At 39.2% G+C, this 16,521-nt stretch overlaps 1 protein-coding gene across 1 annotated transcript in view; it reads right to left on the bottom strand.

Annotated features, from left to right (window-relative positions):
- The window catches only part of cxxc4 (CXXC finger 4), a 42,965-nt gene extending 34,111 nt beyond the window's left edge, over window positions 1-8,854 (bottom strand). Inside the window, exons 1-2 of the mRNA XM_079863722.1 lie at window positions 8,620-8,854; window positions 6,403-7,341 (exon numbers count right to left, since the gene is read on the bottom strand). Of these exons, the coding sequence (XP_079719848.1) occupies window positions 6,403-7,227 (825 nt within the window). The 5' untranslated portion in view covers window positions 7,228-7,341; window positions 8,620-8,854. The remainder of the gene's footprint in view (window positions 1-6,402; window positions 7,342-8,619) is intronic.
- Between the last annotated feature and the right edge of the window lie 7,667 nt (window positions 8,855-16,521).

The raw sequence follows: 16,521 nt of genomic DNA, 5'->3' as shown, positions 1-16,521 counted from the left end.
AAATGTCGAGGATGATTTGAGAAATGTACCATAGCGACTGAGAAAAACTGTAATGCCCATGCATCTTCCCCGCCGCCGTAGCAATTTCAAATGATGTTAAACTAGTATGTTTTTATAGCGTTCTTCTTAAAATATGAGCACATTTTGATGTTTTTATATTGTACGTTTATATTTGTCAAAATACATTTACACAAATTTAGTTTTTCCTCATTTCTACTATATGGTATATTTTATTATTTTCACTTGTTTGCACACTTGAATTATGTAATTATCAGTAGGGTAGTATCAGTGAATGACAGGTAATAAAATTAAATGTTTTATTTAATGTGTAAACAAATGTCTGAATAATCTTTCTTAGTTTTGGCATCTCCATCAATCATAATGATGTCAGACTGAGCTGTAACCAATTTAAGCTCTATCTATGTGTCTAGTAGTATACCCCCACATTTTGCGCAGTAGGATGGAGTATATAAAATTTCAAAACAAATCAACTTTCATCAGTCAGTACTTTTTATTTTTTCACCCAAGTAAAACTGAAAAGGAGTACTTAATACTTTTACTGGTGTAATATTTTTTTGGGGTATCTGTACTTTTACCCTTTTCATGTAGGGCCTACTTGATTTGTATCCACCACTGCAAACGTCTCCACAAAATGAAGTTTTATGTAACAAAGTTCGGGAGGAGCACGTTCAGGTAATCAACCAATCAGCACAAGAGGAAGCCGGTATAAATGAAGCATTTCCTCACCTCTGTCTCATGACAAGTTTCACAGCATCCCTCCACCACCCCATCACCTCACTCTCGGCTGGTTTCTATCCCAGTAAAAAGGGGGAGTACTTTGGGTTCGGGCCAAATTCCGAGCTCGGAGCCCTCCCCGGACAGCATGCCAAATACGCTTAAAATACTACATCTGATTTCATGTACGTGTGAACTCGTGAATTACAATTTGTATTTGTAAGATTTGAAAATTGTGGTGAGGGGAACATTTCCAGCTTTACATTTTACTTCATTTTGTGCTATCTTCCAAATCTACTGCTTCAAAACCATGCCAGAAGTATTGTCAGTGATGCTAAACACCATTGGTACTCTTGATCAATCACATTGGTTTGAATATAGTACATATTTCAGTGTCATAATTTACTCATCTTCATGTCATTCCAAACCTGTATGCACTCTTAGTCATACTTCTGCAGAACACAAGAATATTGGTTTGGTGATCATTGAAAAAACACTGAGGCCTTTCTCAAAATATCTTCTATTATTTTCTATAGGTTTGTAACGATTATAGCGACCCCGATTTTTGGGTGAACCATAACTTTAAATTTTAGTCTGTTTCTGTTATTTGTGATATTTTGAACGTGTCGTTTACTGTGCATACTATATGTTTGGTTTTTAATGACATGTTTGTGAATAAATGATACAAAAATGGTCCAATTCATAGAACAAACAAAATTCTTTAATTTCCTCAAGCAAAAAAATCTATAATTTATGCAGCATTTAAGCTGTGGTACCTCTCATAATCACTAAGATGAAAAGCCCTGTTGTATTACTAAATCTCTCCTCTCGCATTACCATAAAAAACAACAATTTTTACTTACATTACACACTATACAGAAATGTTCATGTTTTCACGATGACAGAAAATTATCAGTAGCTTCATGTCCTAAACAGACATTACATGTGACATATTACTGTAAATAAAAGTAAAACCAATCAATTTCCAACATAGATCCTGGTTTATGTAAGCACACAGCCTCTTGATCAACATCTTTAAAAAAATTCCAACACAAAACCCATGCTCAAACTGTCTGACTAACCTGGAGCATTACTGGACCCAAAGCAAGCTCAGGAAATGTTAGAAAAGATAAGATGACTCTGCTAGACTAATCCATTCTGGTGGCAGAGAGAGAGAGAGAGAGAGAGAGAGAGAGAGAGAGAGAGAGAGAGAAACAGCAGAGCAGTGACACAGGGTAATCCTCCGGGGTCTTGCATTAGCGTGCTAAATTAAAGGCGGTATTAGATTAAATTGGCTCTCCGATTTCAGGGGTGTAAGTAAAATTCTAATTTGCATTTTCCACTGCCGCTTAAGATATAATTAGTTCAGGGTGATTCCCAGGTGCAAAACACTGACAGCAACATCCAGCTGCTTACTGTGAGTTTATCATTTGTTAGCAGCAAAAGGTCCAATCAGCTGGTTCTACAGTACATATGTGTGTTTGTGGGTTATGTATCTGTTCGTATCGGCTTATTGGGAGCAAGTCAATTCTAAATAAAAAAAGAGTGTATCTTAGTAAAGACACATGGTTCTCCTATACTGGTCATTACACATGTTGGCTCAGTATAAATTAATGAAGGAACTGTGTGTGGGCAGAGGATGCAAATCAGTCTTACAGCAAACTCTGATCATACCTCACACATTGAATACAACAACAAAGAGTCTATAAAGACCTATCACGGACGGGGGAAAAAAAACATAACCTTAGCATTATAAATAAATGTGATCAGGTTTCTCCTATTTTATTTTTATTTATTTAATTTATTTAATAAGGACACGTGTGAACAATAAACCTGTACCACACTACAACATTTATAGCCAAGGCTAATTTGCAATGTCCGTCCCTAGAAGGGCTTTTCAAATGCATACAGAGAGTACAAAAAATACATTTACATTTACAGTAACATTACTTAATTCTGACATTACATAAAGAATGTGCATTTGAGCGCAAACTAAAAATGATTGCACACTTGATCTCTTTTTAAAATACGCTTTAGTTCATTTTTAAAAGCCCCCAGATCTAAGTCCTGTTTCAGCTCAGGAGACAAGGAGTTCCAGAGTTTAGCACCCTGGACAGTAAAGGCCTACTCTCCGAAGGTCTTTTTTCTAACGGGCACTTTCACATTTCCATTAGCAGCTCCTCGTGTGATGGAGCCCACTGATCGAAGTGGGACTATGTGTCGTCTGAGAACATCAGGGGCTTGATTGATCCTATATTTAATTGATCAAAAATACAGTAGAAACAGTAATAATATGAAGTGTTATTACAATTTAAAATAACTGTTTTTTATTTGATTATGTAATTTTCAACAGTCATTACTTGTCTTCAGTGTCACATGATTCTTCAGAACTCATTCAAATATGCTTATTGTCAATTTTGAAAACAGTTGTCCTTAATTTAAAAAATATTTCTTTATAAGAATGTAAAAGTCTTGACTATCATTTTTGATTAAATGATTAGCATTTTAAGGATTTACTTAAAATATGAACATATATACAGTTATTATAGTTTTTTTGTCTTTGTCTTCCACAGCTCCCCAATCTATATTTCTAATAATGGTCACTGAACATGATATCTACACCTTCGTACCCTTCTAGATCTAGATAGATTAATCTCTGTATCAGTCCATTTACACCTAAAGTAACATGTTCATTAAAACTTCCACCAAGGAAGTTTGTGCTACAGAACTCAAAACTGTATTCTACAGGACAGAACAATATTCCACAACCCAGAATCCCATACAAAAAAATTAAAAACTGCCATAATTTCTTAATTTAAGACATATGAATACACTTAAGGTGAAGTCTGTTACCTCTGTTCCATAAGAGGCACCAAATGGAAAAGCAAAAAAAGTTTTCAATCAGGTTTTCATACCAGAACACGTCTGCCACTGGTCAGCCAAACTGACAGGATATTTAAAGACTGAATATTTTGAAAGTGCCACAGAGGAGCACTGCTTAAACTTTTAATTGGAAATCAAACTGTGAATGGTTTACATATTGTCTCTCCATATTAAGCTAAGTATTTTAAAATCGAAAAATCCACTTCACCTTTCACACATGAAAACTACATCAACAATGCCTAGTTTGTTATTAGCAACTTGGCCTGTACATTCATGGTAAAGTAATGAGAAGAAAGTAGAACAACATATACTACTTTATCCTAGCTGTTACAACACCAAACACATGTAACAAACTGTATATTCACATGCAACCTTAACCTGCACACAAGTCAACACATTTGTGATCCTGGACCACAAAACCAGTCACTTGGGTAAATTTTTTTAAATTGAGATGTATACATCATCTGAAAGCTGAATAAATAAGCTTTCCGTTGATGTATGGTTTGTTAGGACAGGACAATGTTTGGTCGAGATACAACTATTTTAAAATCTGGAATCTGAGGGTGCAAAAAAATCAAAACATTGAGAAAATCGCCTTTAAAGTTGTCCATTTATGTTTGCGATTGTGCTGCATTCACTCACAAAAATAAATGTTTTATATATTTATGGTAGGAAATTTACAAAATATCTTCACGGAACATGATCTTTACTTAATATCTTAATGATTTTTGGATATTCGATAAGTTTGACCCATACAATGTACTGTTGGTCATTGCCACAAATATACCCGTGCGACTTGTGACTGGTTTTGTGATCCAGGGTCACATTTAAGAAACCTTTATTAAAAAATCTTTCCATGCACTTAATTAGCAGGTGGAGAATTACTTCATGAAGTACTTCTACATGAATATATGCTTAGGTGCTGTTTTTAAATTCCTCTCAAATGCATTTCCTGTAACCACTTGTGATTGTATTTCATTGAATGGAAAGTTACTGAATGTTGGCATCAGACATACAAGTCAATGTGCAATTTTTAATCCTTTGTTTTTGTGCATTAATTGCATATTAGGTGAGAAGGCAGTCATTCGATGATGTCCGATTAGCATTAGGACACATTATCGTTTACACTACAAATATATGTGCCTTTAGGCCTCGTTTACACTGCAGGTCTTGATGCCCAATTCTGATTTGTTGCCTATATCCGATTTTGTTGACAGTCCGTTTACACGTTCTTTCAATTGTGACCCATATCCGATTCATGTGTTTACACTTGCCATACTATCTGAAATATTGCACATGCTTAAAGGGTTAAATTATCTGGCACAGATGGACGAACACAAAATATGATTGATGCTAGCTCTGCGATATGCAAAGTTCGCCAAACATCACCGTGATTATGAAGTGGAGGACGAAAAGTGCCATCATTGCAGCCTGTGCATATGCTTCAGTTATTGTGTGTGAGAGAGATCTCAGAACTGGTGGGAGCATATTGTGGCGGGCTTTAATGAGAAGCAGTGGGTCCGAAATTTTAGGATGAGCAAGCCAACCTTGATATGTTGTGTCAACGTTTGTCCACATTCCTCTCCTACGACGACACAATGTTTCGTCGGGTCATCCGTCCCTTTGCAGAAGCGCATCTGGGTTTCTCTCATCATTAAACCACGGAGATAGCCTCAGAAAATCCGATCTGCCTGTTTACATGACAGTCGCATTGGCACATATTCGATTTATATCTGATTTATTTCCACATATGAATGAGGCCTGAAACGGATCTCGAAATATCCGAATGCATGCGTTTTTTTCCTGTTTACACTGTCATAGAACACATCCAATTTGTGTCAAATATGAGCAAAAAATTGGAAATGGGTCACATTTCACTGACAGTGTAAACGAGGCCATATGTGTCCCAATGTGTAATTGTGTAAGATCAGATAATGGTGCATTGCAACCTGTTTACACTTGTGTTTTGCACTGTCCACATCACCTCACACAAGACGAATGTTCATGCCATGTGTAAACAGAGCCTTTGTTTGCTGAACTAAATTCTTTCAAGAAATATATCCTCTATTTGTCCACTCTCATGCAAACATACACACACCAATACACCCAAATTTGTATTTTAAGGTATTTGTTGGATTGTTATATTTGTATTTTACTTGGACCAAAATTATGAATAAATCACTGCCTGTAAGCCCTTGAAAATAGAACATTTTATAGAACTTTCATGTCAGAAATAATAAAAAGTGGTTAATCCGTTTGATTGTTTTTGCTATTTTCTTTTCAGTGTGTAAGGACATCAGGAAGAGAATCTAGACTTTCCACATCCCAAGTGTGATAGAAGAACAGTAGCAGGAATTTTCCTATTGCTCTCATTGTGGGGGAGATCGACTAGCCTCGTCAGGAGACAGTTTCTATAATTGGTTAAAATGACCAAGAGCAGAGAAGGATGGCTCTCTGCTGAAAACCATTTCCCAGCTCAGCTTGGAGCAGAGCCAAGCCCTGGGTTGTTCGGATGCGTTCCAGCCCCAGCCTGACTGGCAGCAATTAGGGGTGTCTGAGCCAAGCTCAGCTTGCGCTCCGCACAAACACCCCTAATTACTGCCAATTAGGCTAGGCGGGTAGGCAGATTTGAGAAGCCGGGGGGATGTTCAGGCATGGGTGGGCATGGAAACAATTTTCAAGGGCTTAGAAACGTGACTAGAAGGAAAGGTTAATGCTTTTGAGTGCACGGAGGGAGGGAGGGAGGGAGGGAGGGGGAGTGTGGTGTCTGAGCCGTCGTCTCACCTCTAGTGATGAGCCAGGCTTCTTTTTTAGCTCCTCGCATTTCCGAAACTTGCAGATCTGGTGGCCCGTCTTACGGTTCCGACAACTGCTGCACACTCCACAGTTGATTAGCCTCCTGCAGGGCGCGCAGACCCCACACCTTTTCCTTTTCTTTTTTGCTGGGTTTCCGCTGGATGCAGAGGAATTATTCTGTGGGCAGTCTGCCAGATTGGCAATTTGAAACGCACTGTCTGTAACGGCTGCTGAGGCTGCGGGGGAGTGAAGGGCTGTCATGACGATGACCCCGGGAGGTAATGAGATGCCCCCTAAAGCCGGAATAGCGGAAAAAGTTCCAACACGTTCCGGGAGATTCATTATCTCTGCTTCAGCAGCACCGCATTTCAGCTTGTTCATGCATTCTCCTGCTAAAGGTCTGCAGTGTTCAGGGGATAAGCTAGAGAGGAAATTATTATTTGCCATTTGCAGCGTCTCTGGCGGCACGCCAGGTTTCCCCGGCCTTTGGGAGTCATTTCTATGCATGCTGGTCCTATTAGGGTTTATTGCTGCTGATTTCCTTCCCCAGAGCATGCTGTTATCACAGTTCCAAGGGGACACACCGATTCTGGCGCTGGGAAAAATTGGTGTCGTTATGCGGGCAATCTTAGCAGTCTGTGGAAATGCCCCATTAGTTTTGTAAAAGTTTGCAAACGACCTGTACCTTTCCATTTCGGCATTGTAATCCAACAGCTGGCTTAATCCACCGTCCTGAAGATTATCCTTTTGCAAGAGTGACACGTCTGTGCTTTGGCCACTTTCAATGCAAAGTGCGTTGTTAAGATTAGACATGACTGCTAAGTTTCAAGCGCTCACAAGAAATATTTGGGGGAGGGTAGCAGTTGGCTTTTGTCAAGGTGAAGCTTGTTAGACACAAGACGTTACCATCCTGGTTTATCCTCTCCACTAAAACAAGAGAACAACAATTACGGATACAAGTGACAAACATTTACTGGTCATCATCTGGCACTTAAAAATCACTCAAATCTAGTGAAAGCTTTTTAATTCACACGTCAAAATTGTGAATTACTGATTGCTTTAGTCATAAAATTGGGATTCTAATCTTGTGACTTACCATTGTAGCTATGAAACTTTAATGTTGCATAACAACAGAAAACAGACATTTGCATATGTGAAAATCATATGATGAGTACAGTAAAATTACAGTAATTTTAGAATAGGACCACTACAAATAAGTAGCATCATAATAGAGAAAAAAAAAAACATTCATGCACATTTTACGTAAAAAAAAAAGTTTTTCGATAATATCTTAAATATAAGCAGCCTCAAACTATAGAAGTCTTGTATTTTCACAAAATCATATATGTAATCATGCATCAAGCAAGTTCTTATGAAAATATGTAGAAAAATGAATCACATTGTTAAGATTCACCCAATGATACAAAGATGCTTTGTTGGGCTCTCTCCAACCAAGTCTCAGACCTTGACAACTGTAGTGTGTAGGGGGATCCATTTCCGATCTCCCAGTCTTGCTGGGTTTTGTTGCCACAGATAAAAGCCCATTAGACCCATCTTCCTCTTCTTGCATTACCTTTCTCTAGAATCTCTCACTGACTGTCTATACTACACAGCAAGAAGACTACAGCAATTCAAAGCACTGTGAACATCTGAATCTAAATTTAATAGTACATTTCCACCTGAGAGACAATACTGGAAACCCATCTAAGACCCTGTCATTAATCATTTGAGACCTCACATGAAGCAAGTAATGTTTCTTTATTAAGTTTGTTAAAGAGGCTCATGCTCTTTTATAACTTCCTTATTAAAGGCAAAAAGAACAAAACTGAGTAACAAATATGACTTTACACTTGCAAGCGCAATAAGTTTTATCTGTTCTGAGAAACAATCCACACTGTATTGATGATGCAAATTATTTGTTTACTATTGTTATAAGTAAAAGTTGCTTTTAAAACGTCGATGTTCAAGCTGTAAACAAAGTTCAGAGAATACGAAATATCCGATACTCAGAGGAGACAGAAAGAGGTCGAGAGTAGACAACTGTGCCTTCGATTACAGCCCGAGACACATATCAAATTGCATAATGGGATTTAATCACTCTGGTGCCTACAAAACCACCCGAAATAAATAATAAAAAGTGGACATGCAGAAAGCATGCGCCACTATCGCTAAGCCAGAAAAAAAAAATGAAAGAGCATCACCTACCAGACAATCCAGACACTAGAGCAGCACATTACTGCGATGAATACACAATAAACACGCGCCGAGTGATCACTACACAAACACCATCTTTACGCACAAAACGCCATTGTTCATGCGAAGAAAAGTAGAAGGAAAGGTATATGTTTGTTATGGCGTCCGGGTTGAGGCTGTTGTCCGTGGAGCGATGACTGGAGGTGAGGTGTCTCCTGTCGCTGTGTGTGGCTGATTGGTGCTGAGGTGAGGAGGATGGGGATGTGGACACCAACTGATCATTGGCTGGAAATTACTATAGAAACACCAGGAGCTCTGGGGAGGGGGATGCTCATCAATCGCCACCGGGAAACAGCGTGCTTTCTCTCGCTATCTGTTTGGTAACTCTTTACATTACAGTATCAGATATTACATCTAATGAATTACAATATTAAGTGTATTTAAAAGCAGTTACACAAAATATTTTCATATAAGCTTTAGACACCCTGGTTCATAACACTGTCAAAAAGGCAATCAGCTCACTAGGTTGTGTGACACAACAATTAGCCAAAGTACACTGGTTAAAACGAAATGTCTGATACACTAATGAGCTTCATGTGACAAAAACATAAACAAACTGGTTTTATTCAAGTCAAAATTATAATAAAATTTTCTTGACTTCAATGAAATCAGCGACATTTATTTACACTAACAAAAGTCATTTTAAATGTAACGTTATAAACAGTACCATACAAGGCAACATTCACTCAATGAAAAGGAAAAATCCACAGTCATGTATTTTAAAACCTGTGGAATAGCTTTCAAAAGAAGCTATTATGAAGAAAATCAGGGTCCGAAAAAATGAAAGTGAATATTTTATGAATATATTTTATGTTCCACCGAATAAATAATGCAGGTTTGGAAACAACATGGGTAAACTATCCCTTTAAGGTAACAAATGCACAATATCACTAATTGTGTACTTTTTCATGCTAGGTTATTTTGTACTTAGTAATTTCTAGTGTAATTACAATAGACAGTGTAAAGTCTTTTCTATTCAGTTTCTTGACGAGGTGTTAAAGTGCCTTCTATCTGAAGACATCTATGATAACATGTAGACAATTGAAATAAAATTGGGGGCTTACGGTGAGACACTACAGGCAAAAACAGTGTTTTTTCATGCATCTATCAATTTTGAGATTTCGGGCTTTTTGGCTTTTCATAGTGTATTTTAGACTAGTGGACAAAAAACATCCAAAATACACTTTTAACTATCTTTTAGAGCACTTTATCTATTTGCGTCTGTAGATTTCAATTACAGTATATCTTTAAAAGCTGTTTTCTCAAAATGAGTTTTTCCTTTTGAGCCAGAAATATCCACTTCAGTAACACTTACATACACCAAACTTTACAGTTTTATTCTTATCTATATTCTGAAGGTTTTTACACAACATTCTATTCCCCAAAAATGGCGATTTTTATTTTATTTTATTTTTTTGGCTGTTTGACAGTATTTTCTGATTTGTGTAGTGTTCAAAAGTATGGAAGCCCGTTTCCGCCACATTGAGTAAAAAAAATTAAGATTCTTTAAGTCATAATAATGAGAAACTTTCTCGTAATTATGACTTAACATCTCATAATAATGAGAAACTTTCTCGTAATTATGATTTAACATCTTGTAATAATGAGAAACTTTCTCGTAATAATGACTTAACATCTCGTAATAATGAGAAACTTTCTCATAATTATGACTTAACATCTCGTAATAATGAGAAACTTTCTCGTAATAATGACTTAACATCTCGTAATAATGAGAAACTTTCTCGTAATAATGACTTGACATATGTCATGTAATTCCCTTGTCATGTGATCCTGCCATGTGTCTTGTCCCATGTTCAGCTGTTCCCCGTTATGTTGATTAGTCTTCCCAGGTGTTTCAGTTTAACCACACCCCCTTGTTATCTTGTTTAGCTTGTGTTCCCTTGTATTTAAGCCCTGTGTTTTAGTTCAGTCCTTGTGAGTTCTTGATGTTGTACGTTTGCTGTTGTCTCCTTGTTCCCGTCCTGAGTTCCCAGTTCCTGTTCTGAGTGTTCTGTCGTGTACCGTCGTGTACCCTGGATTACCTGTTTGTTTATTAAAGTGCTTGCGATTGGATTCACTCTCCGCTTCATTCCTGCCTGCATCGTTACAACATCTCATAATAATGAGAAACTTTCTCATAATTATGACTTAACATCTCGTAATAATGAGAAACTTTCTTGTAATAATGACTTAACATCTCGTAATAATGAGAAACTTTCTCATAATAATGACTTAACATCTCATAATAATGAGAAACTTTCTCGTAATAATGACTTAACATCTCGTAATAATGACAAACTTTCTCATAATAATGACTTAACATCTCATAATAATGAGAAACTTTCTCGTAATAATGACTTAACATCTCGTAATAATGAGAACCTTTCTCGTAATAATGAGAAACTTTCTCATAATAATGACTTAACATCTCATAATAATGAGAAACATTCTCGTAATAATGACTTAACATCTCGTAATAATGAGAAACTTTCACATAATAATGACTTAACATCTCATAATAATGAGAAACTTTCTCGTAATAATGACTTAACATCTTGTAATAATGAGAAACTTTCTCGTAATAATGACTTAACATCTCGTAATAATGAGAAACTTTCTCGTAATAATGACTTATTTTCTCGCACTTCTACGCATGCGTAAAGCAGCGGAGCAGAAGGGCGTGCCATGCTATAGCGACATCCCCTTGTCAAAGCCGTGTAAATGCATCACAGCAAACATGGCACACTCTGCAGTGAATAACATTAATGATAAATGATCAGTATATGAGACAGGCTTCCATACTAGATAGTCTTTTATTCATTTAATATTCATTTGTATTTTTGTGTATGAACAAGCAGCAACACAGAAGGGTGATCCATAGATTTGAAATAGATGGAGGAATGATAAGACAGCACATCTTTCCAAATCTGTTTAAGAACACTTCATCTGGAAATCTGTGTAAGGGTCCGTTCATACAGAACACGCTTTTTCATTGCTTTTCTAGGCATACGCGCACTAGACGGACGTTGCGCTCGCTCTTCTGCAGCGTCTCGCGCATGACAAGGCATTCTAAAAACGCGGCGCTCAATTGAAAAGAAGTTCAGCTTTTAAAAGCACGTCTCGACCTTGCGTTTTCCCCCATTCCACTGCCCACTTATGTGTAAATGTCCCCAAAGTCATAAACATCTTAAAGGTGATTTCTGTATTGATATCTTCCAGATGAACCTGCACATCAAATATCCTGAAGCATCTGCAATACGTGTTATATTAACACACATACCCATGTATTTTATGAAGATGTTACACTTAAACTTGACGAATAAATGTAATATTCCAACTTTAATCTGAGAGTTTTGTAAATTCATGTAACAATTTCCATCGGTGTGCACAAGCAGGCGTCCTTTGTTACCATGGTAACCGTGCTACTTCTGCATTCCAATTTCACACCTTTTCGTGCGCATGGAAAAGTATGGAAGATATAGGCCTACTGATGATTTTTAATTTATGTTATTTAATGATACTACAGATTGCACTTCGCAGATCACACTGACTTTAATGAAAACAACTGTTTTGCAGAGCGTGCCATGTTTGCTGGGATGTATTTACACGGCTTTGACCAGCGGATGTCGCTAGTGTGGGCACGCCCTTCTGCTCCACTGCTTTGCGCATGCGTAGAAGTGCGAGAAAATAATTATTACGAGAAAGTTTCTCATTATTATGAGTGTTCGGATCTTTTTAATTCTTCAGCCATCCGAATGGGCTAGTGACAGGCAGCACACATGGCACGACTCGTGTTTGTCATTAGTCTTGTATTTTTGTTTTTATTTACAACAGACCACAGGTCATAAACCTGAAATAAGAAATAAACCAGTGTTACAAATATATCCATTGAATATAATGCAAAATAAACAAACGAAGTAGTTACAATAAAATAACTAGAACTATTTCTGCTGTAAATAAGAATACACTATTATATAATCTCCTATACAGTCTTACAGAGCTGCGTCAGAACACCGCTGAAACTACATTTCCCATCATGCATTTCAGCGCACCTGCGCAGAGTACAGCTATCACACGAGTCAGCAGGCAAAGTGCAATAATCATTATAACACTTCAATTCAATGTTTTACTAAATGCAACTCCGTCGCCTACCACACAGCCGACTGCTACATTAGTTTACTTGGTAATTTGTTAATTATCCAGCATTCGAACATATCGCAAACCGAGAGAACTGAACAGTACACGCGCTAACTTAAACTACAAATTAAGTCTCTCAGCACGGACTAAGCGCAGCCAATGTCAACAATTACACAAGTACGAAACTTTAAACATTCCTAAATTAAAGTACAGCAGACCGTAGCTCATGGTAAACATTTCAAAAGGTTCTAAATTCGCTACATACCAACGGGCTGTGTGCTCCTGACGATGGGTTGTGAATAAACAATGGACGCGTCGCTACTCCCTTTACGTTTTTTATGAAGCTTACGGCGAAACTGCGCATACTCATACCCAAATAACCATCACGCAACAAATAATCATTATGAACTAAATATAATTTGCTTAAATAAATCCCTTTTGTATATATATATATATATATATATATATATATATATATATATATATATTTAAATCCTACTATTCCCAATATTTTAAGCAGAATTTTTTATAACCATGAATTTTACCAATATATTTTTTCTAGTGACCCAAAGAACCGAACACCTCCCACTTGGCCGACTGATGCAAATTCAAGGAGGCCACTACAAAGTCACTTGAGTCTTTCAGTAAAAAAAAAAAAAATAAAAAAAAAAAAAAAATGCTTTTCAATGTTATCATTTGCTCACTAAGGAGGTAGGCCCCACCACCTTGCCTCCTACTGAGTGTAGGTTTGCCCTTGAACCACTCAGCCGCCTCCCAGGGTTACCCACTAGCTAAAAAATAAATGTCTCTTGGGTACCCAATGGTAAGGACTTTATACTTTGTGCTGGTCTTCAACAGGAAGCAACACGACCAGTCTCCGCACATCCCTGCGAAGGACGATAGTAGAAGGTAAGGTAGAATCTTTTGCCCGGGTCCTAGCAACAAGGGAGGCAGGAAGGCCTATACAGGTTGCCACGTCAGCATCTCGGACCACTCCAGACTTGTCCGGATAGGTGACGACGATTCGACCGAGCCGTAACTGTCCTCTCAGGGCATTTTGGTCTGCGATCCAAACCAGATCTCCAACCTGGACACTTCTTTCCACTCTATGCCACTTATGCCGGATAAACAAGTTTGGTCCCGCTAGTTCACTCCACTTTGACCAGAATTTGTCAACTCCCGCTTGAACAGCCCTTAGCCTACGCCAAGAGTGGGTTTCTAAGTCGATACTGTGCATATCTCCTCTTTGTCCGGTGCGTCCCAGGATGAGGGAGTTAGGAGTCAAGTACTCTACTGTATCCTCTTGCTCTTGCGCTTTGGCGTCGATGGGTCGTTCGTTAGTTAGGTTGGCTGCTGAGTAGAGAAGAGTTTGGAACTCCCCCCAGGTGTAGCTGCCGGTTGTTCCGCCGAGGCTATTGAGAGCTCTTTTGATAAGTTTAACAGCTGCCTCGGCCGCTCCATTTCTGTGGGGCGAGTCCGCAGGATGGAAATCCCACTGCCATTCGGTTCCATTTTTGGCTGCTATGTCCTCAACAGCCACCTTCTGTAAGCATGCTAAGTGCTTGTGTAGATCTCTCAGAGCAGACTTGGCAACCACGAAATTTGTGCCCCTGTCGGACCATAACTTCCGAGGGTGCCCCCTCAGGGCAGTGAATCTGGAGTAGGCTTGAAGAAAGCTCTCAGCAGACAAGTCGTCAACGAGGTCCGCGTGGATGGCTCTGGAAGCCATGCAACAATATACAACTCCCCAAACCTTTTTCTTAGTCCGTTTCTTTACTGCATCTCTGACCTCAAAGGGACCGAAGAGGTCCAAAGTGGTATACTCAAAAGGGTTTGCTCTGCTAGTACGCTCATGAGGAAGGTCGCTCATTACTTGTTGGCATAGCTTTGCTCTTTGCTTCTTGCAAGCAACGCACTCGTTAATAATCTTCTTGACTATCCTTCGGCCTTCTATGACCCAAGCTTTTCTTCTTGTACGTAGCAGTGTAGCAGCAACACCTTCATGATTGGCCTCGTGAGCTTCTCTAGCCAGCAAAGTCCCCAACCATGACTGGAAAGGGATCAACGGTACCGCTCTACCGTCTTCACTCCAAGATTGTACTCTACCACCACAAAGCAAGAGTCCTGTGTTTTCATCTTTGGTTACAACTAGGCGGTTCAAGGCTGTAGTCTTAAAGTTCAAGCCATCCTGGGCAGCAAGGGCTAAGTCTTGAAAAGCAACTGTTCTCTCTTCTACAGACAGGTTAGAACTCTTTGCCTCCCACTTTGCTGAATTCAAGGCTCGGTACTTCACACTTAGCCAAGATTCTGCAGCTCGTCGAACCCAAGCGACAGTTCCACATAGTTTTGATAAGCTACTGAACCGTTTGGGCTCCACCAGACGCACAAGAGCCACGCCCCAAAGTTTCTTTCTCTGCCTTTCTATTGCTTGAGTTGGACCTTGGTCTTTTGGCAGTGGTTGGAGTATATTAACTCCCACGCTAGCGCCATCATCAGCGCTGCAGGGTCTTGAAATCTTTTGCGATTGAGCTCTGGTGGTTACAGCTGAGAATGCCTTTCTTTGTAACTTTTTTACCTTATCAGCAACTTTGGTCACAATTTCGCTGGCCATCTTTACAGGCCATTCAACTTTAGGTCTTTTTAGAAATTCGGGGCCTTGTTGCCATTCTGACTCTTCATCGAGCTCTTCAGGAGTTGCTCCCCTAGTGACGATGTCAGCAATGTTGAGGTTGCCGTCAACCCACCTCCAGTCATCCACTGGCCCAGCCATCTGTATTTCACCGATTCGGTTGGAGAAGAATGTTTGGTAGCCATAACTATCCTTCTGGATCGCCCCTAAGATAGTTAGGCTATCCACAAAGTGGACCCAGCATTCGACCTCAAGGCGGCAGTGCTTCTCAAAGTACCTTTTCAACCGGGTTGCGAAGACAGCGCCACATAACTCTGCCTTGATCACGTCCCCTTTTTGGTTGAGAGGAGTAAGTTTGGCTTTCGATTCAACAAACCTCACAACAACTCCTCCTTGCGTTTCCCAGCGGAGATAAAGCACAGCGCCGTAGGAAGCCTCACTCCCATCCGAAAACGTGACGCCCATAGGGCGGCCCATGGCTCCAAAAGGTGTGAGACTTCTTTCGAACTTTATCTTGCCAAGTCTCACGTACTCTTCAAAGAGTCTAATAGCAGCCTCCCGGATTTTTGGCGACAGTGGGTCATCCCAAGTATCTTTAGGTGGATTGCCTATACTTGCTTCTTGGTAGGATTCCCTTATGAGCATTACTCCTTTCTGCTTTGCTGGAGTGCCAAGACCGATAGGGTCGTAGAACCCAGCGACCTGACTTAGAAGTACTCGACGAGTTAAGGGGTTTGGAGTTCCACTTCTTACTTCATCTTCTTTCAAATCAATTCCCGTCCTCATTTTGCCTCGCTTCTTTGAGAAATTGATGGATGTCAACACCCGAAGTTTGTCAGTCTCTGGTTCGTAGCCGACACCCAGTGCTTTACTTTCTTCGTCTCGCATCTGATTAGGCAACACCAGAGTCTTTGGCATGAACAAAGTTGTCTCACTGTTACTGGAGTTAGCTTCAGTTTCTAACCTCCCACTTTGGCCTGTCAAAACCCACGGTTTTAGGGAGAAACTTCCAGCCTCCAAGATCTTTTCAACTCCGTTGGTGATCTTTTCCAGTGTTTTGATGTCATTGTGGGATGTTAATATGTCAT

Source organism: Squalius cephalus, assembly GCF_949319135.1.
Source record: "Squalius cephalus genome assembly, chromosome: 2".
Taxonomy (NCBI): domain Eukaryota; kingdom Metazoa; phylum Chordata; class Actinopteri; order Cypriniformes; family Leuciscidae; genus Squalius; species Squalius cephalus.
The sequence above is the reverse complement of the archived record's forward strand: the minus strand, read 5'-3'. Positions and strand labels throughout refer to the sequence as shown.